Below are 25522 nucleotides of genomic sequence, written 5' to 3'. Positions count from 1 at the left end.
TCGTTGCTACTTCATAACTGTAATGTTGCTACTGTTATGAATCATAATGTAAATATCTGATATGCAGGATGGTCTTAGGCGAGCCCCGTGAAAGGGTTGTTCGACCGCCAAAGGGGTCGCGAACCACAGGTTGAGAACCGCTGGTTTAAAGAGAAGGCCAGAGTCCTTGAGAAGTTTAATGGCTGTGAAGATTATTCGTTAAGCCTCTGCCAATGTCTGATTTGTCAGTCTGATTCTTGCAAAGAGTCTGTGAACCTGGGACTATGAATGGAGGAGGATGGAGATGGGGAGTGGTGACATTTATCTCCCATGGGGTTTTTAAAACTACACACATCCATCCATGTTGTAAATGACACTATTTCATCCTCTCTTGTGGCTGAATAGTATTTCATTGTGTATATGTACCACACCTTCTTTATCCAATCCTCTACTGCTGGACACTGATTGGTTCCATGTTTTGGCCACCATGAATAATGCTGCAGTGAACATTGGGATGCATATATCTTTGTGTATAAATGATTTCGAGTTTTTCGGGTATATACCCAGGAGTGGGGTTGCTGGATAGTATGGTAGCTCCATTCTTAATTTTTTGAGGAATTTCCAGACTGCTTTCCATAGTGGTTGTACCAGTCTACATTCCCACCAGCAGTGAATGAGTGTTCCCTTTTATCCACAACCTCTCCAACACTTGTTATTGCTTGTCTTGTTGATCATGGCTATTCTAACAGGTGTAAGGTGGTATCTTATTGTAGTTTTAATTTGCAGTTCCCTAATTGACAGTGAGGTTGAACATCTTTTCATATGTCTGTTGGCTATTTGTATGTTGTCTTGGGAGAGTTGTATTTTCAGGTCCTCTGCCCACTTTTTGATTGGATTGTTTATTTGTTTGGTGTTGAGTTTTACGAGTTCTTTATATATTTTGGAAATTAAACCTTTGTCAGAGCTACTGTTTGCAAATATCATCTCCATCTGGTTGGCTGCCTGTTTGTTTTGTTTGTTTCTTTTGCTGTGCAGAAGCTCTTCAAGTCAGACAGAAAAAGCTAAGAACCATATTATTTCATTCATATGTGGGATATAAAACAAACTTATGAACACAAACAGCAATGTGGTGATTGCCAGAGGGAGGGATGTGGGGGAGCAGGGGAGGGTCCTCATATGAGGTGACAGGAGAAGATTTGACTTTGGGTTGTGGGCACAGGTTCTATATACAGATTTTGTAACTTAGAAATTCACACATGAAGCCTATATGTTCATGTTGACTAATGTCACCCCAATAAAATTAATAAAAAAATTACACATGGTCCAGATCAGAATCTTTAGATACTGAGGATAGGAGTGAAGAACTATAGGCAATATTGGTGAAAAAATACAGTTAGACTTCCACGAATAGCTGTATCAGGTCAAACCTCTCCTCAAGAACAACCAAAATAGCTGAAAAAAGGAAAAGAAAGAAAGAAAATGACATTTGAAGATATCTGAGAGCTACAAAGGCAGCAGGGATTTGGGGACCCAGATCCAAGGGATAAAGGAAGGGCAGAAAGCACCAGGTCAGGCATTGCTTCTCCCTCGGGGCAGTGGTAAATTTGAAAGCAGCAGAGAGGTTGAGGAGCTGAGCAAAGATTTTGGCGAAACAGAGGCTGGAAGGATAATATCTGGGCTTTGGAGCCTTTCAAGGCTGTTCCTAGATGTGAGGGGGAACTGGAAACGGACTAGTTCTCAAAGACAGAAACCCAGCTTCAGATTCATTCAATCGCAAAATGGAAACAAAACAAGATAAAAGGCACAGCTATCCCATCTCCCTGTCCGACCATGACGGGGAGGAAGTGGCCTCTTTGCCCCAGGCCAGTCCTCCTCTGGGGCTCTCTATCAGTTATCCATCTCCACCTGTCTTCATTATTATTTTCATTCTCTTCATTGCACCTACAGTCACACCATATTGCCTTTTCATAATCTGATCTTCTTTATTCCTTTGACATGCACCATGCCATGAACACAGAGGGATTTTTTTTTTATTGTCATTGGACTTCACAAAAGTGCTTCTCTAATAAAATAGACTGAGACTACAGCTAGACACAGGGCCTTTCTTTGGGCTTCCTCCCTCCACCCTCCAATAAGTATATGTTAATCTTAAACATATTTTAATCTTTTTTGGAAAAATCAAACATTTATTTGATACAGTCATTTTTAATATATATAGTTGATGGCCCACCCCAATAGCACTTGGGGTTTGGGGGTGAGGATTTTAATCTTGAACATAAGAAATCCGAAACATTTCAGGATATCATAGAATACTTAGTATGTTAATTAGGCACATTAACTTTCTTGTCAAGAATCTTGCTCTTTCCTGGTTACTTAGCACACTGCAGATCCTCCCAGAGAAGCTCATGAAATACATGGGATGGGGCCACCAAACACACATTTGCACTGAATGTTAAGTAACCAAGGGTTAAAATCAACATTCAGCCAAAGCTGAAGCTGAAGACTAATCTCACCTCATTGGAAAAATTTCCAAATATTAAATTTTCCAAATTTTAACTTTATCATTAAAAATGCTGGTCATCAAGTTCTAGAAGTTTGACATTATTGTACAAGGCAGTTTCTGAGACCTCTCAGCTGAGGTCAGTGCACTTACCTTTGCTATATTAAATAGAGTCTCACTTTCAATTCAGGTCAGGGGAGGAGTGAGCTATTTATTCCCTTCTGAGCTTTGCCATTGTAGGTGCTGTGGATGGTGAAATGACCCCCAAGTCATTAAGCATTCCTTCTGGACAGAACTGCCACATACACAGCACATAGGAGATTATTTTTTACTCTGAGTCACATTTTAAATGTCTACCTATATTTGAAAGTGAATATTTAGATATTCATATTAAATCTGATAATTCATAACTAATATTGCTCATATTACATGAGTATATGGGTATTATTATGTATTGTATACCCATATAGGTATATGGTCCCTTTTGTTGGCTGAGTCATCTCTAAGCCATTCCTGCTCTTGTAGGAAATAGAAAACCAGTAGCAATTATCACTCAACATATTCACATTCAACATGTACTATTCTGAGTCAGGACACTCTTTAATCCCCCTTACCCCTTCACTAACCTGCTCACACCGATTTTCTTAGTTGAACATCGTATTTCTGAGATAAATTTAGATGACTCTTTATATTAGTTTCCTAGGGCTGCTGCAACTAATTACTGTGCCACGAATGTGGTGGTTTAAAAGAACAAAAACTTATTCTCTTGCAGTCTGGAGGTCAGGAGTTTGGAACTATGGTGTTAGAAGGGGTGGACTCCTTCCAGAGGCTCTAGAGGAGAATGCTTCCTTGCTCTTTTCAGCTTCTGGTGGCTCCTGACAACATCACTCCAAATTCTTCATCTTCTCATGGTTTTCTTTCCTGTGTCTCTGTGTCATGGCCTTTCTCTTTTATAAAGACACTACACATTGGATTTAGGGCTCACTTTAAATGTAAGTCCAGGATAATGATCTCATCTTGATATCCTCAACTTAATTACATTTACAAAGACCTATTTCCAAATGTCACATTCACAGGTCCTAGGGATTAGGACTTTATTTGGGGAGGGTGGGTAGAGGGGGGGGCACAATTCAACCCAGTGCTCCTTCTAAATTTATTTCACCCATAAACACTGTGCTCAGCTCCAGAAGAGCAATTAATATAACATATTTTCATTGCCTTTGCATTGTCTCTATATGACTGAGGGCAGGAATTGAGTCTTCACATCATCCTTCAATACCTAGTATGGTAGCTGGCACATAGAAAAAAAATCAAAATTATCATTGAATGGACGAATTTAAATTCAGTACATAGAAACATTAGGATGACACATTTCAGATCAGTATAAGGATTTAGGGAAGAAATTTGTGTTACTTTAGCTGTAGTTACAATTTGAGCTGGTTACCCTAGGAACCAAGGAAAGAGAGTTCATCTACATGAGAAAATTGTTCTTTTGCATACAAAATAACACCCTATAACACAATCTTATTGTATAAATATAATCTCCCACTCCAAATTAGACTGGGTAGGAGAAGCTAGAGAGTGAATTGCTCTCTATAATAAAAATAAGAGAGAACTGAGTGTTTTAGACAGCAGCCCTGGACATTCTAGGTGGAAGAAAGAGAAAGAAGAATGGTCTGATAGAGTGGGTGAGACAGATCATGGTAGACCAAAGACTAAGGAACAGAATGGCCAGTGAGAAATTAAATTCCTGTGTTGAAGGTGACCAAGTGCTTTATGACTGTAATATCTAATAATTACTTGACTTCTGTGACCCCACCGATTTGCAATAAAAAGTTTCATAAACAGCTTTTAGTACTTGGTGCTTTGGAGAGTGAACTATGGGCAAGGCCATTGGCCCCTGGGGGACATGATGTGACAGATGGACAGCCGCCTCTGGAAATAAAGGAACCTGGATGGTGCATTCAATGTGTGCAGGAATCCAGCGTGAGAGAGTCCAGACCACCGCTGGATCCACAAAGATCCCTGGGGATATCGGAGAAAAACTAAACCTTCCAAGTTTATAATATGAAGGCTTGAGTCATTTTGCTTTTGCATTAATGAAAATTGAGACTTGATGAATATTAGGGACTTAGAGATACTTGAATATCACAAATAAGAACTTTTTAACAGATTGAGGTATCGTTAGATGAAAAGGCAATGAGTGTTTTGGCACCAAAGGTGATCTAGAGCAGCGGTTCTCAACCTGTGGGTCGTGACCCCTTTGGGGGTCGAACGACCCTTTCACAGGGGTCGCCTAAGACCATCAGAAAACACATATATAATTACATATTGTTTTTGTGATTAATCACTATGCTTTAATTATGTTCAATTTGTAACAATGAAATTGGGGGTCACTACAACATGAGGAACTGTATTAAAGGGTCGCAGCATTAGGAAGGTTGAGAACCACTGATCTAGAGGACAGCATGGTGGGCACATTGTATAAGGAATTCATGCTTTTGATTTTTGGATTTCTGTCATCCATGATGCTCTGTGCCACAGTGATTCTAAGATTCTAAGGTTCAATTTGACACTTGTAAATTCCGATCTTTTAGGTAGATTTTTGTATATAGGTTATCTGTGTAAACAGATAAGTTGTGGTGAATAGCTTCATAATATTAGAAAGTCTGTCCTTCCCTCTATTTCAACAAGATGTGAGTTTCTATCTCATACGTGGCCCTAGGCTGTGTTCTGTTCATGGTGTGTCCACTCTTACTGCGTTTCTCATCCGTCCTCTGGAGCCTTCAGTGGGTTTGGGTTCCACATGCATGGAAGCCGGGGCAGCTATTCCTCCGGATCCCAGCCGCCATTCTCTACGAGCTTGCTGTAAAAGAGACAGAGTGTTCTGCAGATTCTGGCTGGCATTCAAAGCAGATTTAAAATAAAGCTCCAGATGGAGACACCTACATGAATGTACAGGAAACATGACTAAAGGAAACAAGTAAATGTCACCACCACTTTATAAGTTAAAAGCAGCATCAAAAGATGTAAACATGCCCACAGAAGTTCGATGTCTCCACATTGATGATTCTCGGCCCACCAGAGCCCCTTTGATTATTGTTGAAATTTACATTACAGTGATTTAGCACAGAATCTTAGTAATATAAGCAAGATGGACAATTTCTATTCAGATTTAGGCCCTGTTTGTTTCATTTGGAATTAAACCAAACTGAATTGTCCTTGTTGCACTCTGATATGGGTTGACTATGTAAATCAAATGTCATCTCCAAGAGGGCAGGACAGTGACCACTGCTATATTCTAGCACCCAGAAAACTATCAGCAACATAGTGCAAACTTTGAAAATATTTGCGGAACTGACAAATGTGCTTACATTTTATAAATAAGAAAATAGGTTCTCAAAGAAGAACTAATTGAAAGCTGAGATTAATCATGCTAAGCAGGAAACACAAAGAGTAACGTGAGAGTATATTTAGGGTGCTGGAGGAAGTGACACCTGAAGATGACCGAAGCTATCTACAAAGGAAGATAACATCACAGCCAGGGAGTAAACTCTGGCAACCCAGAGGAAAGAAAGACCTTCAGGCGTTCTAGGAATTTAAAAGAGGGTTTGTGTGGTTGGAGTGGCATGAGAGGAAGAATTATATCAATTTAAAGGAGTAGACAGGAGTCAGATGTCTGGAGTCTTGAAGGCTGGGTAAGGAATTTTGAATTATTCTAGGTAGAGTAGAATATCATTGAAGGGTATTAAGCAGTGTTTTCCAGGATCTGGTTAAGGCTTTTGAATTTTTATTCTGGCTGGTTTATAAAGAAAGAATCAGGTGAGGGGTGATTATCACTTAGATTAGGGTGGTAGCAGTTGACATGGAGAAAGTGGGTGACTTTGCAATGTACTTTGGAGGTAAAATAGAAACAGCTTGTTTAAGAATTGAAATCAGTGGAGGGCAGGGTGTGGGGAAGAGAACAATGAAAAATGACCTCTCTCTCTTTAACTTGAACAACTAGTGGTGCCTTCTTTACGTACTTTATTTTGGAATGTGGGAAATTAAGAGCTTTGCTTGAGGTTATCCCTTAGGTGGAGATGATAAGTGCATAGGTGGATAAACGCGTTGAAGCTCAGTAGGGTATATGTTGGAGGTTCAATTTAGGAGCCACCAGCATATGGATGGTATTTTAAAGCATGGCCCTAGATGAGACAGCAAGGACAGATGTATATAGGGAATTAAAGACGAGCTGGGAATAAGTCCTGAGTCACTGTCTCTAGGAGCTCATCCTGAGAGAGGTGTGGGCCACACCACATGAATAGGTAAATCAATTAGGGTTGAGTCGGGAGACAGAAACCATTCCAGTTATTTGAGCAGGGAAACTATAATGTAAGTAATTGCTATCTAGTTGAAGTGGTTAACTACCAAGAGGGGGAAACATGGATTTTAAGAGCAGTAGCAGGTGCAAACTACCACCTGTAGGCTCAGAGAAGGAATTTAGGACGAGGAGAGGGTCCCTTTCCCCAGTGCTGAGATTTGGACTTTTTTTGAAGAGGTTGTGACAATCATAAAAAATACAGCCTGTAAGTAGCCAAAAGGTGAGGGAGTTGGGTTGTGGAGGGAGCTGTAGCTGCTCAGAAGAGGCCCTGTTGGGCAGTGTGTAGTGTAGCCTGTGGTTACAGCCAGAGCTACCACAGAATGTTCCTGCTGTAAGTACTCAAATGGTTGCCAGTGGGCCGAGTGTGGTCTGAGGCTGCAGGTGGAGCTTGTCCACAGGGACCATCAGTCTCCCACACTCAATGCTAACAATGGAGGATGCAGCCCTGAAGGAAATATTTTCCTGTTGCTATCACCCCAGTGATACCAGTGTCACCCCAGAACCCAGGGGCACCCCATTGCCATCTATGAAAAGCCCAACATTTCACCAGTTGGCGATGGAGAATTGATTTCAGGTTCCAGTGGAATTATCCCAAAGCAGGGCAGAGAAGGCTAAATTTGGAGCTGAGAACAACAATTTAGTACTCGGCACAAGAGACCACATGTAGATGCTCCAGCAGATAGAACCAACTGAACTTCCAGCTGCCAGGCAGCACAAACCACCAACCATATAAATTACCCATCTGGTTTGTTCTTCCCAGTTAAGGCTTCAGAGATTGCAGCCCCAGCTGACATCTGACTGTGTCTGCATAAGAAACTGTAAGCAAGAATCTAGCTAAATCCAGTCATTCTAGAACCATGAGAGACAATTGTGAGCTGTTGCTTTAAGATAGTAAGCTTTGGGCTAGTTCATTATACAGCAATACGTAACTGGAACTGAGGGAGTTACTAAATTTCTAGAAGGCCGTTTAGATGAAGACTGAGCAGAAGTGTCCCTTCAACTTCTCAACATGACATAACGAAATGGAGAAACAGAAGCAGACTGATGTGGAAAGAACAGTGGGAGCAGAAGCTACTCTGGTGGGAGAAGAGTGAAACTCTCTCTTCTTTATGACATCACCTCCTCTGGATTTTGTCCCTACTTTTCTAACATTCCTTCTCATTCTCCTTTGCTACCCATTTTGCCTTATTTGCACACAGCTGGCCAGTGTAATCTTTAGAAATAACAAATATGAATATGCCGAACCCCTGTTGAAATCCATTGTTCATCTGGTCAACAATTCTGATATGTCCCAAGTGGCCTGAAAGAGTTTCCCCTTCATGTTTTCTTCAAACTTATGATTTCTCAATTTTTTCACACACTGTACTTATCTTTATACAATAGCATGCTTTCATTTTTTACTTCCTTGAAACACTCTTGTAGATCAGGCCAGTTATCCAATCCAGACTAGATTAGGTACCTTTATTCATCTACAGAGAGTTTTGTTGTTCTCCATTTATGAACTCATTGCTATTCAATTGATGATATTATCACTGGCCTTCTCTGTTAGACTGAAAACTCCATGAGGGCTGGGAACTTGTCTATATTAGTACCTACTGTATCTCCAGTGCTTAATATAGTTCCTAGCATGGAATTCAAGATATTTGCTGAATTTTTAAATAAACAAGGACCTAAAATTATGAGAATGAAATTTTATCAAGTTGCTATTTCAGATTGTGTGGCATGTGCCCATTTAAATAAAAATTTCACTAATCTCCACAATGGGTATGATGAATTCTACTTATATCAAGTATTAGGAAAGCTTGAAAACACCATCTTCAGTGAAAAGAACACATATGTATGTGAAGCTTCTTCCTGTGGGGCAAGAATAAGGTTCTCCTTACTATAAAGCACAGCCTGTTTGTCTCAGAAAGTCATTTTATTAAGCTTCACTGAAATAATATTATATTCTTCCTCAGGGTATAGTACCAATGATTAAACGTGGAAGAAATAAGGAAATAGAAAAATTGTCAATAATGCAAAGCTGATAGCAATAATTTTGTGGATAAGAACCTTGATAAATGCTAAAATTGGTGGTCAAAAGTATATAATGAAAAGGATATTTGCATGAAAGATGATCCATATCATGTCATCAGGAAAATTAAAATGAAAATAGTAATAAGACTACACACCTATTAGGATGGAAAAATCTGGAACAACACTGACAACATTAAATGCTGGTGATAATGTGGAGCCATAGGAACTCTCATTCATTGTTGGTAGAAATGCAAATGGTACAGCCAATTTGGAAGACAGTTTGGCAGTTTCTTCCAAAACTGAACATATTTTTAATATATAATTGTACAATCATGCTCCTTGGTGTTTACCCAAAGAAGCTGAAAACTATATCCACACAAAAACCTGCACACAGATGTTTTATAACAGCTTTATTTTTATAATTGTCAAAGCTTAGAAGCAACCAAGATGCCCTTCAGCAGATGAATGGATAATTAAACTGTGGTACATCCAGACGATGGAATATTTTCCAGTGCTAAAAAGAAATGAGCTATCAAGCCATAAAGAGACATGGAGGAAACTTAAGTGCATATTACTAAGTGAAAGAAGCTAAGATAAAATGGCTACATGTTGTATGATTCCAATTACATGACATTCTGGAAAAAGTAAAACTGTGGAGACAGTAAAAAGATCAGTTGTTGCTAGGGCTTGGGTGAGGGGATGAATAGTGGAGTACTGTGGAGTTTTAGGGCAGTGAAATACTCTGTATGATTCTATAATGGTAAATACATGCCATTTTAGTTTTGTCCAAACCCATAAACTGTACAACACCAAGACTGAGCCATAATGTAAACTGTAGACCTTGGGTGATAATGATGTGTCAATGTAGGTTCACTGATTGTAACAAATGTACCACCCTGGTGGGGGATGTAGGGGCAGGGGTATACAGAAACCTCTGTACCTTCTCATTTTTCTGTGACCCTAAAATGCCTCTAAAAACATAGTTTTTCTTTTTTTAAGAAAAGGATATTTGCACTATCTCACAGTCTTTCTTCATAATCTACTCATTCATTACAATGAGGGGGAAAAAAAGTAACTTTACAGTGAAGAATGCTGACAGACACCACAGTTAGCAAATGAGGAAAGTTTAAATCACCCCTAATCGGACATATCAACATAAGCTACCCCTGATCTGATGCACTGAGAAGGATACAGCATCACTTATGTGATATTCTTTTAAGAATTTTTTATTGAATTTATTGGGGTGACATTAGTTAATAAAATTACATAGGTTTCAGGTGTACAATTCTACAATACATCATCTGTATATTTTATTGTGTTTACTGCCCCAAACCAAGTCTCCTTCCATCACCATTTATCACTTCTTTACACTCTTCTACCTTCCCCCCATCCCCTTTCCCTCTGGTATTCTTGTTCAAAATAAATATTCTTATTAATCTCTCATATCTAACATGAGGAAATATCAAACTCAAATGGAAGGATATTCTACAAAATAAATGGCAAGTGCTCTTTGAAAGTGACACGGTCATAAAAGAAAAAAAAAGACGAGAACTGTCACATATTTTAGGAGACTTTGACATGACAAAAATATTCACTATAGGATTCTAAATTGGATCCTGCAGCAGAAAGAAGACAACATGGGAAAATCAGCAAAATTTAAATAAAAACTGTAGGCTAGTACTTCCTAGTCTAAGTGATTATACTATTATTATGTAAGATATTAATTTACATTAGGGGAAGATGGGTGAACGGTATGTGAAAACTTGCTCCACTATTTTTGCAACTATTTTTTAAATCTGAAATTATTTCAAAATACAAAGTTAAAGCAACATACACTTAAATCTTTTTAAGTGGACTGAACAAGATTTTTTTTTTGCCTGACATCTTCAAATACCTATAATCTCTTTCAAATTTTCTGCATTAGTTTTTCCCTTTTGTAGTCTAGATTTTCTACTTAAATACAGTGATCCTCTTTTTCTCACTTTCATCCATGCTTTTTCCTGCCTTGATGTACAGCTATTTATTTTTCAATTGCCCTCCGATTTCTACTCTACAGAGAGACCCTCCTGGTTTATATACGACCAATTTCCTGCTAGATGGAGACACAAAACCTGTCATTATCCTCATTCATAACACACCCAAGTGCCTGCGGGTGAAATCACCAAAGTCTTAGATGGGAATTTATCTATCTTTAGCTTGTATGAGAGATTTAAAAAAAAAACATTAATGTCATTTAATCTCAACATTTTAATCCTAAGAACAAAACAAGCTCAGGCTGGTATCTTGACCTTTAAGATAAGAGTTTCACTAAGGAATGCAAAACATTTTATGGCGTCAAATTGTGGTAATTTGACCTGGCATGTTGGGCAAGTACTGTAAGACTTATTTTTATGAAGGGATAAAATATTGAGCCTAGAACTTGAGTATTTCATCCAACACTTACAATAACCTGGTGGAGTCTGTCTTTTGACCTTCATTTTCCTGCCTTTATTAAGAGTTCCAAACACTCTCCCTTTTTAGAGATTTATTTGCCGGTAGATAGATGGGAGGCTATTGATTCTGAGAAGTCAGCAGAGAGGTCTTTGTCCATCTTGTCTCCGAGCTGCGGGTGAATGAGGTGTGGAAGTAGGTTATGGGTTTGTTGGTCACTCATTATGAACAGCTCAGATCCACTTCTCAAAAATAGGCTTTCAGTTTATGTTTGCAAGACATTTGTTCTTGTTCTCAAGGGGACAGGCTATTTTTCTCTTCTCTTCTTTGATGATGTGTATTATATCATAAGCACCACTTCAAAGGGAATAGTTGGATCAGGCCACACTGAAAAATCCCCAGTAACCTGCCATAACTTTAAAACTTTTCAGTACAGTCAATCTTTTTCAAATGCTAAAGATAGGAAATCTGGCGATTTAAAAAAAAAAATCAGCAGTGTATCCCCCGAAGAGAACTCTTGCCTTCTTCTCACTCCTAGTTGCTGGCTTGTTCTAAGAAATCTTGCTTATCTTAAAAATGTTGACAAAAGGAGTGAGCCTGCAGGAGCTAGCTCCAGATGGAAGAGATGAATATCCAGAGTGTGGGCTTTGTGCATAACTGAATAGACCTACCTCTGAACAGTTCATATAATGCTGTACTCTTCTGAGAATCCTTGGGTAATGTAACTACAGCTATTGCAACCTAGTAACTCCAAGGCAAATACCATCTAATTTTCAAATAGAAGGTCAATATTTTTCTCCACCAGAACAAAGTGTATAGCAAAGAATAAAATCTGTAAGATGATCATTGTAGATGCAGTGTCTTACATTGTATGGTTGGCCCATCTATAGTCAATGCTAAGGAGTTGGGCCTTTTGGTGAGAAGAAAACATGCTATCTTTGAAGGGTTTCAGCAGGGGTGTGAATTGATCTGATTTCTGGTTAGATAATCTCACTCTGGTTGCAGGATAGAGAATAGATTCTAGGGGGATAGGATTGGAGTCAGGGATAACGTTTGGGCAGTTGTAGAAATCCTGGCAAGAGCTGTTGTGGGTTAAACATGATGATGGTAGTGGGAGGTGAGCAGAAAGGAATAGATTCTTTAAATACCAAGTATCAGACTGGACTTACCATTTAACATGTGATCTTTTGTTTAACATGTGACAATTTAATGGGATGTTTCATTCCTTTGTAAAATAGTGGTTATAAAAATTCCTCAATGGATTCTTCTAAGACATTAGAGAGCAGAGCACCGAGCACCTACCTTATGAGGCCCTCAATGGTTGTTTTCTCTTTTCCTACCAGCCAAGCCCTCATCTCCTTAGCATGAGAGGACTGGCCAGGCCCACCTCCCATGGTCAGTTCTCCACTCTGCCAGTTAAGGTAGCATTAATCCTATTCCCAACTTCCTGGTCCCTCTACCCTCACTTGTCATTCCCTTATCACCCAGGTACCAGATGGATGTTTCCAAGAATATCCTCATTTATTGGAAACTGCTGAAGATTAATAGTTGCTTGAAGGATATATGCATCCTTTAAAACAACAATGAGAACAAAAAATTCCACCAGGCTTCCATCTAAAAACACGTGCCTTAAAAGCTATACATGTAAGCAGTGTGATCTATGGACAGAGTAGTTGGCTGTACACCCAGGATTTCCTAAACCAGTTCAGTCACCTGTGCTGGTGTTTTTGGTTTAGAAAATATAGTGTCTTTGAAGACACCTCTTCCTTTTCTCCCTCTCCTTTTCTTCCCCTCCTTCATTTCTTGTCAACATCTTGTCCTTTTTCTTACTTTCCCCTTCCTTTGTTGTATACACGTTTGCCTCTTCATGACACCTCAACCTCTGTAATTTGGCTTTAAGGTCTTTGGAACCAAGTTCCTCTCCACCAATGTAGAGCCTTTGTCCAAGCCAGTTCCTTTCATGAAACATGGCATAATGTCCCCTCGTCACTGCGTGTCTACACTGGGACTTGACCCTTCAAGCCTTTGTTTCTGTGCTGACTCTGCTGAGCTAAATCTCCATCTTCTCCAAGAAGCGCTTTCATTTCTACCCACCTCCCCCCAATTACTTTAGCACCGATGATCTGAATCTCCTTTTTACAGTATGCGATTATGTTCTGCACTGTTATTACACCACCTTATGTGTGCACGCTTGATTCTACCAACTAGATTGATACCTCCTGGTCAGGAGATTTTTGTCTTGCATACTCATAATCACCAAACCTGGCATACATTTTATACACAATAAGTTACCTATTTATATACTTTTATTTAAAGAAAAGCCGCTGTTATCCCTTACTTCTATCTAGACTTTTCACTTGGCTTCCGAATATTATTAGTATTCTGATCTTTAAGTAGCTCCTTTGTGGTCTTCTTGGAATTCCTGGTTTGGGACTTTGGGGATTCGAACTACATATTATGCCTATCTTCTGAGTTGTCATAAAGTCAAATGAAATAATGCATTATGGTTTATGGTGAACTTATTTTGTGAGTACACATAGATATGAGGTCAGTTAATGTGGTTTATTTAACTAATTGACCTCAACATGGACAACATGTAGCCTGATCTCTTTCCTGTTTTCCATCGCTACTGAGGCATTTCTCCTGTGGGCCATTGGTGTTTGTCCTTAAACCTACGAGTAACCTGTAATACTGGTTCATCTCTAAATGAAAGTCCAGAAAGGGAAAAAAACATAGAATTCATCCTAATAGCCTAGAATTCTGGATGTTTGAGCTCTCCTAATTTGTAGAGAGAATTAAACAGTATGTGGTCATTGATGAAACAATTCACTATGATGGATTCATTTTTCTAGGTTAGGCTCTGGGTCATGATGTCATGGGGCATGCTGCTTTTCTTCCTGAAAGTTAATGGAAGCTAAACAGAGAAAGAAAGGCCGTCTCCCCCTTTAGGTAGCTAATATTTAAGTGTACTAACCATCCCTTCCAAGAAATAATTCTTTAGGTAGAAGAAAAATCTCAGTGAAAACGATGGAAAGGAGCATATTTGGATAATTTTACCATTACCTTCTCATTCATTTCACAAATACTGGTATTTATTATTTGTACAATATAGTGCAAATACTATTCAAGGCTCTGGAGATAGGGCAGCAAACAAAAAAAGAAAATTATCTTTGCACTGTAGGTGCCTATACTCTAAAAGGTAGACAGACAAAAAAAAAACACAAACAAGATGCGTACGATCGTAACAGCTATGTAGCAAAGTAATGGGGTGAAACTATAATGGGGTGTAGCTGTGTGAGATAGCATGAGCAGGGAAGGTCCCTCTGAGAATATCACACAGACCAATTTGTAAAGAGTCATAAAAAGAGTCTTCTAGGTAGAGGGGATGGCTAGTGCAAAGGCCCTGGGGTACTAAAAGAGCTTGACAAGTTCAAAATCTAGAAAGGGATATGATATTTAGCTAAATAGGAGGACAAATGAGGAGAGTGGCATGGAGCAAATCTGGAGAAGCAGCTCGTCAATACCAGGAATGAGAATAGAAATGAGTAGGAATGTGGTTTGGAAACTGAATAAAGGAGTGGAGTCTTCTTTCAAAAGATGGACCTAATTGATTATTGTTGATGCGTTAAGCCACACATGTGCTTTCCTCCTAAACTTGAAGCTGCCCTGTAAGAAGGAACAATTAATATTTTAATCTGTAAATATTAAACGTGTATACATGTGTACCTCTTAATGACACCTCAACCTCTGTAGCTTGGTGCCGTGGTGCAAGAGTTGTGTTTTCTACCTCAAACTTATCTCCACTGACTTTACTCAGAAAAACCTCCTCTTTGGGAGGCCATGGGAAGATACTTTCCATATGCAAACAGGGTAATTATTCAGTAAAAATGGCCCAATTTAGCATAGACCAACATGTTAAGTATTATCCATTCTCCCATGGGGTTTTTGTACAAATAAAAAAATTTCCCTTTAGTTTATAAATTCATGTGGATTTGAAGGCAAATTTAATCTGGAAGGTTCTGTTTCATTTACATTTAGCTCATTACCATCATTCTTGTACAGTGGTTTGAAGCTTAAGAAACCTCCTGAGACTTATTTATTTTTAAAAACACACAATTATTTAATTTTAAAAACCCTTTAAACTCACTTTGTTCTTAAGAACAGGAAATTATGATCTTATAAACATAAATAAACAGGAAAGCCCAATGCTAAGCATTCAGTTTGTAAAATAAGTTATTATGCTAGTATAAGTTTCAAATTAAACTAATAGATTCACACATCTATGATATAATGAGCAATGGTGTCTTTTATGTAAAGTAGAAAATGATATTAAGACATAAGAATTTCACAATGCATATTTCCTCTCTTCACCTCATTTCAGCAAGGTGAAGTGAGGAAATTCTTAGAGATTCTAGAAAAAACACAAACAAACCAGACCTTTAAGAAAAAGTCATCACATTGAAAACTGACTAAAGAGGCTTCATAAAAGTTCATTTTATTGGGTAAGGCACTTTAGCAAGTGGCAGATAATACACCCAGAGTGGGCTAAAACAAAGTAAGAAATTCATTGATAATGGGACTGCAAAAGTCAGAGGGAAAGAGTCTATCACGGATGGGAGAATTTAGAGACCCATGTCATCAGAACTCTGTGTCTTTGCCTCTCCAAGCTTTGACTTCCTCTCTTGGTTTCATGCAATGACAGGTTGGCTTTAAGTAACTTGAAGCCAAGTGCTTCTAGTTCCGCCGAAGTCCCATGGGAGGTTAAAGACATGTGCATATGCCCCATCTTGATAATTGTACCAAAACTCCCAAATGACTGCGTCAGGAGTTCATTTCTGAGCTAATCACGGCGCTTGAAAGATATGATTATCTGATTGGCGTGGCCCCAGTTATGTTCTACCCATGGAACTAGGGATTTGAGTGAATTTTGCTTGAACCTCAGGGATAAAAATGGGGAAGTGATATTCTAGAGGAAAATTGGAGAGTCAAGCAAATGATCCATCAAATAAACAAAGCCAAATATGTCCGCCATATAACCTACTGCACCCATTCATCTAATGTTGGAATCCTTGGCTTGGGAAAGGGAAGTAGTGGTCTGGATCGACGTCCCAGTTTTGTCATAAATTACCTAGGTGATGTGGCCAAGTCCCTTCACTTCTCTGCGCCCCAGTATCCCCATTTCTAAAGGAGGGGACTGAGCGCAATGCTGTTTGCTTCCAAGTCTAAAATGGTAATGATCTCGAGCTTGCCAAATGAGAATGGGAAGATTCTCCTGGCCTAAGATTTCATGGAAAAGAAAACGGAAGCAGGCCCAGGTGCAAGGCCGAAAAGGGAGCCAGCGGACCCTGGGCCATAGAGCGAAGGAAGCAGAGAGAAGGCTCAGGGGAACGAGGTCAACTCCAGGACAGGCCCTCTCTCTGCAGGCCCAGGAGGGCCCTCTGGTCTCTGCTCAGCACTCTGACGGAGTGCTCTGGAGCACTGGTGATAGTTGCCATAGAGAGCGATAAATAGACTGTTGTTTGGTGCAATAGCGTGGTCTCTGCCAGAGAGTTCACACTCAAAATAAATGTTATATATGGCTCCCATCAGCAGGGCCTAATCCAGAGGAAAAAATGTGTGTTTTCTGAGGTGTTCTAAGAAAGTGCTCTAATTCTAGATGTCTGTAATCTCTCATCTAAAATCCTTAAAGTGTTTTGAAATTCAATTTTTTTTGTTATTTTAAAAAGAAATGCAGAACATGTATCAGATATTACCTAAAGTGGGGTACAAAATAGCACCCTGTAATCATCTCTATCAATATTTCTGCTGGAAAACATATGAATGTTTACATTGAGAGAGAAAAAGTAAAAAGACTCTCCTATTAAGTTCTGGCCAGGTTTTTGAAAAACAAAACAAAATAATACAACAGAAGGACTCAACTCAGTCTCCAGAGCTCAAGACAGAATCCTGAGAATTAAGTTCTATCAATTATACCTCACTTACCTTCTTTGTGCATTTCTTTTTCTCCATTGTGTACTCTGCCACTACCTTAATTCTGAACTTCACCATCTCTTGCTGGGATTCCTCAATGGTCGTCTCACTTCCCAGTTACCACTCCCTACAAGCCATTCTTTCCATCAGCATCAGAGAAATCTTTCTCAAGCAAAAACCTGACCGCGTCATGACTCTGCTTCCAACCCATGGCTTGCCTCACCCTCAAGATCAAGTCCAACACTTCTTTATGGAAAGACTATACTGCATGTCACCTCGCCTCTAATTTCTAGGCTCAATGGCAGGTCCCATGCGGGGCCCCAATTAGAGGAACTAGTTATAGTTCTTCCAGCAATCTCAAGTCATTTTGTTCCTTCGCACACAGCATCATGTCACTTTCTAAAACCTCTCCAGCCCTCCAGTGCCTAAATAATTCATATTCGTGGTTCAGATCAGTTTAGACACCTGCTCGCCCAAGAATTTGTTCTGATCATGGCTGGTTGGGACCAGCGTCGTCCTCGGCACACCTATAGCACTGTGTTCACAATCCGATTATAACATACCTATATCTACTGTCTTTCATAGGATTGTGAGCTTTTTGTGAGCAGAGGTCAAGAAATTTATATTCTCACTATCTTACACACACACACACACACCCTCCCTCCCTCCCTCCCTCCCTCTAGTTTGCTGGCTATCCCCAGTCTCTCCTCCTTCAATTTGTCCCTGCACATTGCAGCTAGAATAATCCCATGAAAGCACTTCTTTGCACTTAGTGTTCCTTACAGATTAAAATATTAAACACATAGCTTATCATCCAAGGCCTGCTATAATTTGTTTCGTCAGCTCCACTGTGACCTCATTTGCTCATTATCTCCTCGTGAAAAGCCTTTGGCTCATGATCCGGGGCCCTCCTTGAGCCGTCTCTTATCTGCACTGGTTTAATGATGACAGTTCTTATATCACAGGGTTGTCAAAGGCTGGATGAAACAATATACAAAAAACTCCTAGCACACCACCCTGACCTACAGTTGCTCTTGGTATTATTGTGGCACACGTTTAAAAACACACATTACACCTTTCAGACACTTGCATTATTATCAGTGTCTATGTAGTATGCCAGCATCATCATTCTTTAGGATTCCCTGAAAATAAAAGTGTTTATTAACTGCCCCAGCCAGAGTGGCTCATTTGGTGGGAGCACTGTCTGGTGCACCGAAAGGTTGCCGGTTCGATTCCCAGTCAGGACACGTAAATAGGGTTGCGTATTCTATCGCGTCAGGGCGCATATGGAAGGCAACTGATCAATGTTTCTCTCTCATCTCTGTCTTTCCCCCCTTCTCTTTAAGCATGTCCTCAGCTGAGGATTTACACATAAATGCCAATCATCCATACAGGAAAACTAGATCAATAGTTATAACTCCGTTCTTTGCAATGACTAATCCCAGGTCTTACCAACCAAGTGATGTCATGCACATAGTCCTTAGTCTTGCTGAGTTTCACTGCGATTTCCAATAGTGAAGCAGCCACTCAAAGGCATTAGCTTGAAGGTCAAAAAATTTGCTTTGTGTTTTAGCTGCTGGGGTCTCCTCAGAGGCTAACTCCATCTCACTTTGGATGTAAGAATTTGCAAAGATCTTTGGTTACCCCTGGGGTTGGATGCGTATAGTATTAAAGGGGATGACCCCAACCTTTGGTGCACTCACCGGGAGGGGTAGTTCACCTGTTGATCCATTATAAATGTACCGTTGTTTAAATTGCTTGAAATTGGGCCATAAAAACAATGCTGTTCTGTAGAAAGATATTGGAGTCTGAAAACCTGTTTTATAAGATTTATTTAGAGTTGATGGTGTGGTCTGTTAGCATCAGTTTATTTCTCAGTAGAATGTTAATATCTGCCTTCTTAGAAGCTTGTCGTAAATAACAAATTATGTTTGTGAAGGTGTTTTGTAAATTGACAGTTTGATTTCTGCATGCAATTTGCATATATAAAACAGTACAATATGCAGAGCACCTAAGAAAGATTTTAATTATACTTGTGGTATTTCCTGCAAACATTATTTCTTTAAGACCAAATTAGGTTCCTTTCTAGGAGGTAACTATCACATATACTCATAGTCAACTAGAAATATTAAGAGAGTTGCTATTTCTTACTATTTTTGGTGTTGGTATTCCCGAAGGGAAAAAAGGCATATAGAAGAAAGGGATTTTATATGAGAGAAATTTGAGGTATATGACTTTTTGTGAATGAAAACAAAATTTGAATTTTCCTCAACACTGAAAACTGGGTGGCTCGATACAACCAGATTTATTGGGGCTAATGTCTGCATGGCCATAGCAAAGCAAAGGCTCCACTACCCTTTGGAGGGAAGTCATTGGTTAGTTCTTGGGTAATTTGGTCAAAATAACAGTAACAAAAACAATGGCAGGAGCAATTCCTGCTTCAATTCTTATTACTCAGTAAAACCAGAGCCCTTTCTTCCAGACTGGAGGAAAAAAACTGACCTAGAAATAAAGAAACTTGCCTCAGATCTCATGATTGAGTCAAAATATGAAACAAATTCCACTTGGCTCCAAACTGTCTTCTTTCCATGGCACCACCCGACCAAGCCAGGTGTGAGAATGTGACTTTCATCAAATAGAAAGTTCACTAAAATATGCAGCACTTTAAGAAACTTTTGATCATTGCACGAAATGCACAATGATCTTAAGTATGTGTTGTTGTTAATAATTCACTCACCGCCAAGGTTTGAAGTGAAAGCACAGTGCCCAACCTCAGAAGGGACAGCCAAAGTTTGCAAAGGGAGCCCAGTGACTATTTTCCAAAATTGCATTATGATTAACAGTGAAATATATTGAAAGGTGTTGAAAAGATGACTTTTAATTGTAATAGAGTGAGTGTCTCAAGGACATGAAAGGCTCCGATGTTTTTAGGGTCTCTTTCTCACCACAATGGAAACAGGCTTTGTGATTACAATGATCGCTACCTAGGCTTTTAATAGTCACGTGTTGGCTAGTGCCGTAAAAGGGGCCATCGCTCTCAGCTTAGAACAGCATGCTACATGTGGCCTTAAACTTTAGTGTTACATGTTACCCTGAGGAAAGAGACTCAGGAGTACATCATATTGAAATGGAAAATCTTTCTGAAGTCTCCCACGCTGAGCAGCTGCTTCCCAAGTATGTAAAGTGTACTTAGACTGCCCTCTCCTGGTTGAATGGGAGAACAGCTAAAAGTAGTGAACATGGGTTTTACATTGGCCATTCTGAATTTAATAAAAATAGAAATTATCAAGTGACCAAAATAGAAAAACAGCTGAATTCATGTTATGTCTGATAAAAAAGGAGATTATATCCCAAAGCAGCTGCAAAAGGTAACTAGCATTTATTTTTAGCAGGAGCCAGGCGAGTACCGATGGGATTGGATTTTAAGGACGCCTGATCAAGCAAAGAATATAAGACTGGATGAGAAAGAATTCCTTAACCCCAGCCAGATGGTGCATACTCCTAGCTGAACTGCAAAGGAACACAGTGGAAGAAGGTGAGTTCTTGGTTATGATTAAAAAAAATGGCCTAAAAGATGACATCTACCATACATGATTGTTACTAACTATTCTTTGATATGTAAAATATGTGAAATCTGGGAAAACTGAGGACTACACAGTCATTAAGCCTGGCCTTGGAGCCAGGATGCTGGGGTTCAAAATCCAGCTTTCCTACTTGCTAGGTACATGACCCTGGGTGTTCCTTAAGGTCTGTGTTTTACTTCTGCCATCTTTAAAATGAGACGGATGACAGTACCGACCCCACAGAGTTGCCATGATGGGGATTAAATGAGCTAATATTAGAAAAAGATTGCTTAGAACACTGCCAGGCATACATTAAGCATTATATAAATGCTTTTTAAATAAAATAGAGTACAAATAGAAACTTCCTTTATAATATTACTTCCACAGACATATACCTATTTGACCTTTATTAAAGAAAAAAAAGATTAACTGAATTTCAAAGTGAATTGAATAAAAAAATAGAAGACCAAAAGAGATTATCAAATGAATACTTTATTAGCATCATAACACTTATAAAATAAATTTCTTTTCATCATGGAGTTACCAGATTTTAAAACCAACCAGCACTTTCTCATTTTTAGAGCTAAGCTCTAGAAAGAAATTCTCAAATGCCATAATTTTTGTTCAAGTGCTTTGCCACACAACTCATAAATCTAGAACACAATCTGCAAATCTAAGTTTTCACAGTTAGATGAGTTTTAGTCTTGGTTCTTCATGATCGAGAAGCAATCCATTTACAAAGTGCCATCAAGCAGTTTCATGAAATTATTTAAGTTAATGCCACCAAGCACGGACCTGTTATACTCTGGAAGATAAAATCTCACGACTAAACCTAGTAGACTAATTAAACAATTCAGACCAGAATGGATTATATATCCTTATGGCACATTTATGACTTAGTAATATACAATTCATAATACAGGTGTAGGTGTGTGGTATGGCGCTAGAAAAACCAAGGAAGTCAGATATTATAGAACAGATATAGCACGAGTATAAAGTCCTACGACTGATATCCTCTTGCCACATATTGAAACATGTCTTTTATCATTAGAAAAACATCACAAAAGGACTCTAATAAGATTCCTTCTTCTAGGGGATTAGGACACAGACAGTGTTTGATCATTGATCATGCTACTCATTCAGGATTGTTCTATGCTCCGTGAAATCTAATAGTCCGATTTATCCATGGCACTCGTATGGGGTGATTCAGCCACAAAAAGCAAAGGGTTGAAAGTGCAGAACAATCACAAAGTCCTCTTTTCCCAGAGGTAGCCCTCTCTGGGCAAGAGATGAGTACCTTGTTTGAAGAGAGTGGGGGTGGGGGGGACTGGGGCCTGACTTCTCCCACTCCAGCCATTGGCACCTTTCCACAAGCAGGGGCTCTGCAGGTGGGCCATACCACTTTCCTGTGCATTTCCACCACACACAGGTTTTATGACGGCTGTTGTTTTAAAACGGATTCTGTGTATCTGTCATCAACGCAGAAACAACACTGATCTCAGGGCTATTTTCAAAACATGTCAGTATCTACAACTTTAAGTTATAGTTAATCTACTCAGATTTAACTCAGAAAGTAATGTAAAACATATAAAAAGTTAACTCTTTGGAGAGCTCTATTTGGTAAAGCCTCACATGCCCACACACAAATATTTGTATATTCATGCACAGGGAAACCAGCTGTACTTTGAAGCATAAATAAATCCAAAGTAAGACACAGGTAGCTGGAAACCAACCCCAGTAGTGGTTAATGGTCTGTCTGGAGATCTCATTTTAAGGATGCCAGATGAGAGTTTTGCTCAGGTGTTAGGAGACCCTAAGTTTGATTAAGCAACTATTGTTCAGTTCATAAATTACTTTTTCCTATACTCAGGAAGCTACTTGAATTAGCTTGAGAAACTATTCACCCCTTCAAGAGTAAGTATTTGACCATTAACACAAAGGCAGTGTGATTACTGCATACGGAGACTAAAAGTATGTGGTTTCTCTAATTAGCTTTATACCTTTCGGGACCAGTTCAATAACATACAGGACACATAACTAAGGTTTTACACCAGAGGTCAGTGAACTATAGCCTGCAGTCCACAGGCCTACTCCAGCCTGCTGCCTGCTTTTGTAAATAAAGTTTTATGGGAACATTCATTAATTTACATATTATCTATGGCTGCTTTCATGTAGCAACAACAGAGGATAGTAGTTGTAACAGAGACGATATGGGCCACAAAGCCTAAAATATTTACATTTTGTGCTAAGATCTAAAAAGAAATTCTCAAATGCCATAATTTTTGTTCAAATGCTTTGGGCCATGATAGAAAAAGGATGCCAACCTGTTTTACACTGAAAGATAGAGTTCAGTGGGAAGCCTATTTGAAATGTGGTTTTTTGTTTTTTTTTAGGGAGTTCTAGTTACCTATTGAAATTAAGGTTCACATGACTTAGCAACTAAACAAAAGAGATACCCCTTTTTTTTATAAACAATACCTTTAAAGACAAAATTTTTATATCCATAAAATATACAGAAATAGAAAAAGAGACTTATGTAAAATTAAAGGCCATTTCTCTGTTTAATATCATAATGAAATAAACCAAAACCATACTTAGAATCTCTCCACTTACTAAACACACAGCGTTTGGACTGTTGTTATATCTGAACAAAATGGCATCCAAACTGATCAGACGAATGAAGTAACAAATGATACTAACACACAGACAGTGCGCTTCTGAGGAGTGTCACGGTCGCCATCTTCGTAAGGCCAGACCCAAACTGCAACCATAACAAGCTGTTGTCATGAAGGCAAAAATCTAAGAAAAGGGAAATAACAATTCTCATCAGAGTTAGAACACTGACTTGAAGAAAACACTTGTTCTTACTTCCACACTTATGAAAGCTATTCCTATTCATCTCTTTTTTTTTAATCCTCACCTGACAATATTTTTTTCCATTGATCTTTCCAAGAGAGAGTAGAGGGGTGGGGGAGGAGGGAGAGAGAGAAACATCGATTGGTTGCCTCCTGCATGCACCCCAACCAGGGCTTGGGATTGAGCCTGAAACCCAGATATGTGCCCTTGACCAGGAATTGAACCCCTGACCCTTCGGTCCATGGGCCGATGCTCTAATCACTGAGAACACAAGGTAGGGCCATATTCATCTCTCTCTTTTTGTTGATTTGTACAACTGTTTTATTACCTTACACCAGTGGTCGGCAAACTCATTAGTCAACAGAGCCAAATATCAACAGTACGATTGAAATTTCTTTTGAGAGCCAAATTTTTTAAAGTTAAACTATATAGGTAGGTACATTGTTATTAACTTAATTAGGGTACTCCTAAGGCTTAGAAAGAGCCACACTCAAGGGGCCAAAGAGCCGCATGAGGCTCTCGAGCCGCAGTTTGCCGACCACGGCCTTACACCATTAACCCTTCTTTTAAAGATTCTAGCCCAGCCGTGGGCAAACTACGGATCCGGCCTGTTTGAAATGAATAAAACTAAAAAAAAAAAGACCGTACCCTTTTATGTAATGATGTTTACTTTGAATTTATATTAGTTCACACAAACACTCCATCCATGCTTTTGTTCCGGCCCTCCGGTCCAGTTTAAGAACCCATTGTGGCCCTCGAGTCAAAAAATTTGCCCACCCCTCTTCTAGCCTCTGATAATTTTCTCATTTGTAGACAGCCTTAGGTTGAGCATTTTTGCTCACATACGGGAATCACTTAAGTATTTGTGATACCCCCAATATGGTATTCAAAAATTCATTATGAGGTGTCTGTTCATATAGTGATCTCACAGCCAAGGAAAGTGCAACTGTCAGGACCTGGGGATGGAGCCAGTTATATCTCTGGTACGTCTCTAATCCAGACATTGCTGAATGGGAATGACCTTTGATATCTATTATTAGGGAACTGGAATTTTCCTCTCTTTAAGCTATATTGAAAGAAGAAGAAAAGTGATGGATTAAATATAATGTCACAAATGAATAAATAGATCATACATTTAAGTATTAAAACTCAGTACACTGGGACTTAATGTGGCACTTTAAGCACTTAGAGGTTTACTAAGGCAGCTTCACGTAGGAAGACAGAGAAAGGGAAGGATAACAGGGACAAAGTCACAGAACAGACTTCACACTATGATTGAAAACTGAGCTCTTAGGGCAAAGGAATATTAGTGAAAAGTTAGAGATATCCACCGCCAATCAAGTACTTGAGTGCCTATTATTCTTATAAAAGTAGGATCTTAGAGCAACTACAAAAAAAATCAATAGGCGGCGACTTCACAGATCCAAGGATATAATGAGCATTAGCCTGCATCACTGAAAAGGAGGGGATGGAAGTAGTAAAGGAAAATCTACTGGGAATAGATGTCAATTCTGAGTCCCTGAACTTTGCAAAATTGTTAAAAATAGTGGTTTCCTAATTGTGATCTTTGGATCACACAGATCCTATGAAAGTACCTTAGAGATGACGAGGTAGCTCTGTGAGAAGGAAAGATGGGCATCATACAAGCCCCTCTTTCCACACTTACTGGGTTTTAAGTAAGATTTCATTAAGTAAAACAGTTATTTAGTTATATTTCTTATAGAAGAAAGGATAATAATCACTGACCAATAAGCCTTTCACAGCCACCTTCAGTCTAGTTCAGTGCTCGGCAAACTGCGGCTCGCAAGCCACATGCAGCTCTTTGGCCCCTTGAGTGTGGCTCTT

At 39.1% G+C, this 25522-nt stretch overlaps 1 protein-coding gene across 2 annotated transcripts in view; it reads right to left on the bottom strand.

The window, feature by feature from the left end:
* Window positions 1-5326: 5326 nt before the first annotated feature.
* Window positions 5327-25522, bottom strand: part of MAL2 (mal, T-cell differentiation protein 2) — a 44157-nt gene continuing 23961 nt past the window's right edge. The window contains exons 4-5 of one of the 2 annotated variants that reach the window (XM_014533038.1): window positions 23522-23620; window positions 5327-5345 (exon numbers count right to left, since the gene is read on the bottom strand). In XM_014533038.1, coding sequence (XP_014388524.1) covers window positions 23549-23620 — 72 coding nt within the window. In that variant the 3' untranslated portion in view covers window positions 5327-5345; window positions 23522-23548. Of the gene's footprint in view, window positions 5346-21293; window positions 23621-25522 lie in introns of those variants that run through there. The other variant, XM_014533037.1, reaches the window with a different exon arrangement.

The sequence above is a fragment of the Myotis brandtii genome, unplaced genomic scaffold (assembly GCF_000412655.1).
Source record: "Myotis brandtii unplaced genomic scaffold, ASM41265v1 scaffold931, whole genome shotgun sequence".
NCBI lineage: Eukaryota > Metazoa > Chordata > Mammalia > Chiroptera > Vespertilionidae > Myotis > Myotis brandtii.
This window is presented reverse-complemented; position numbering and strand designations above follow the sequence as displayed.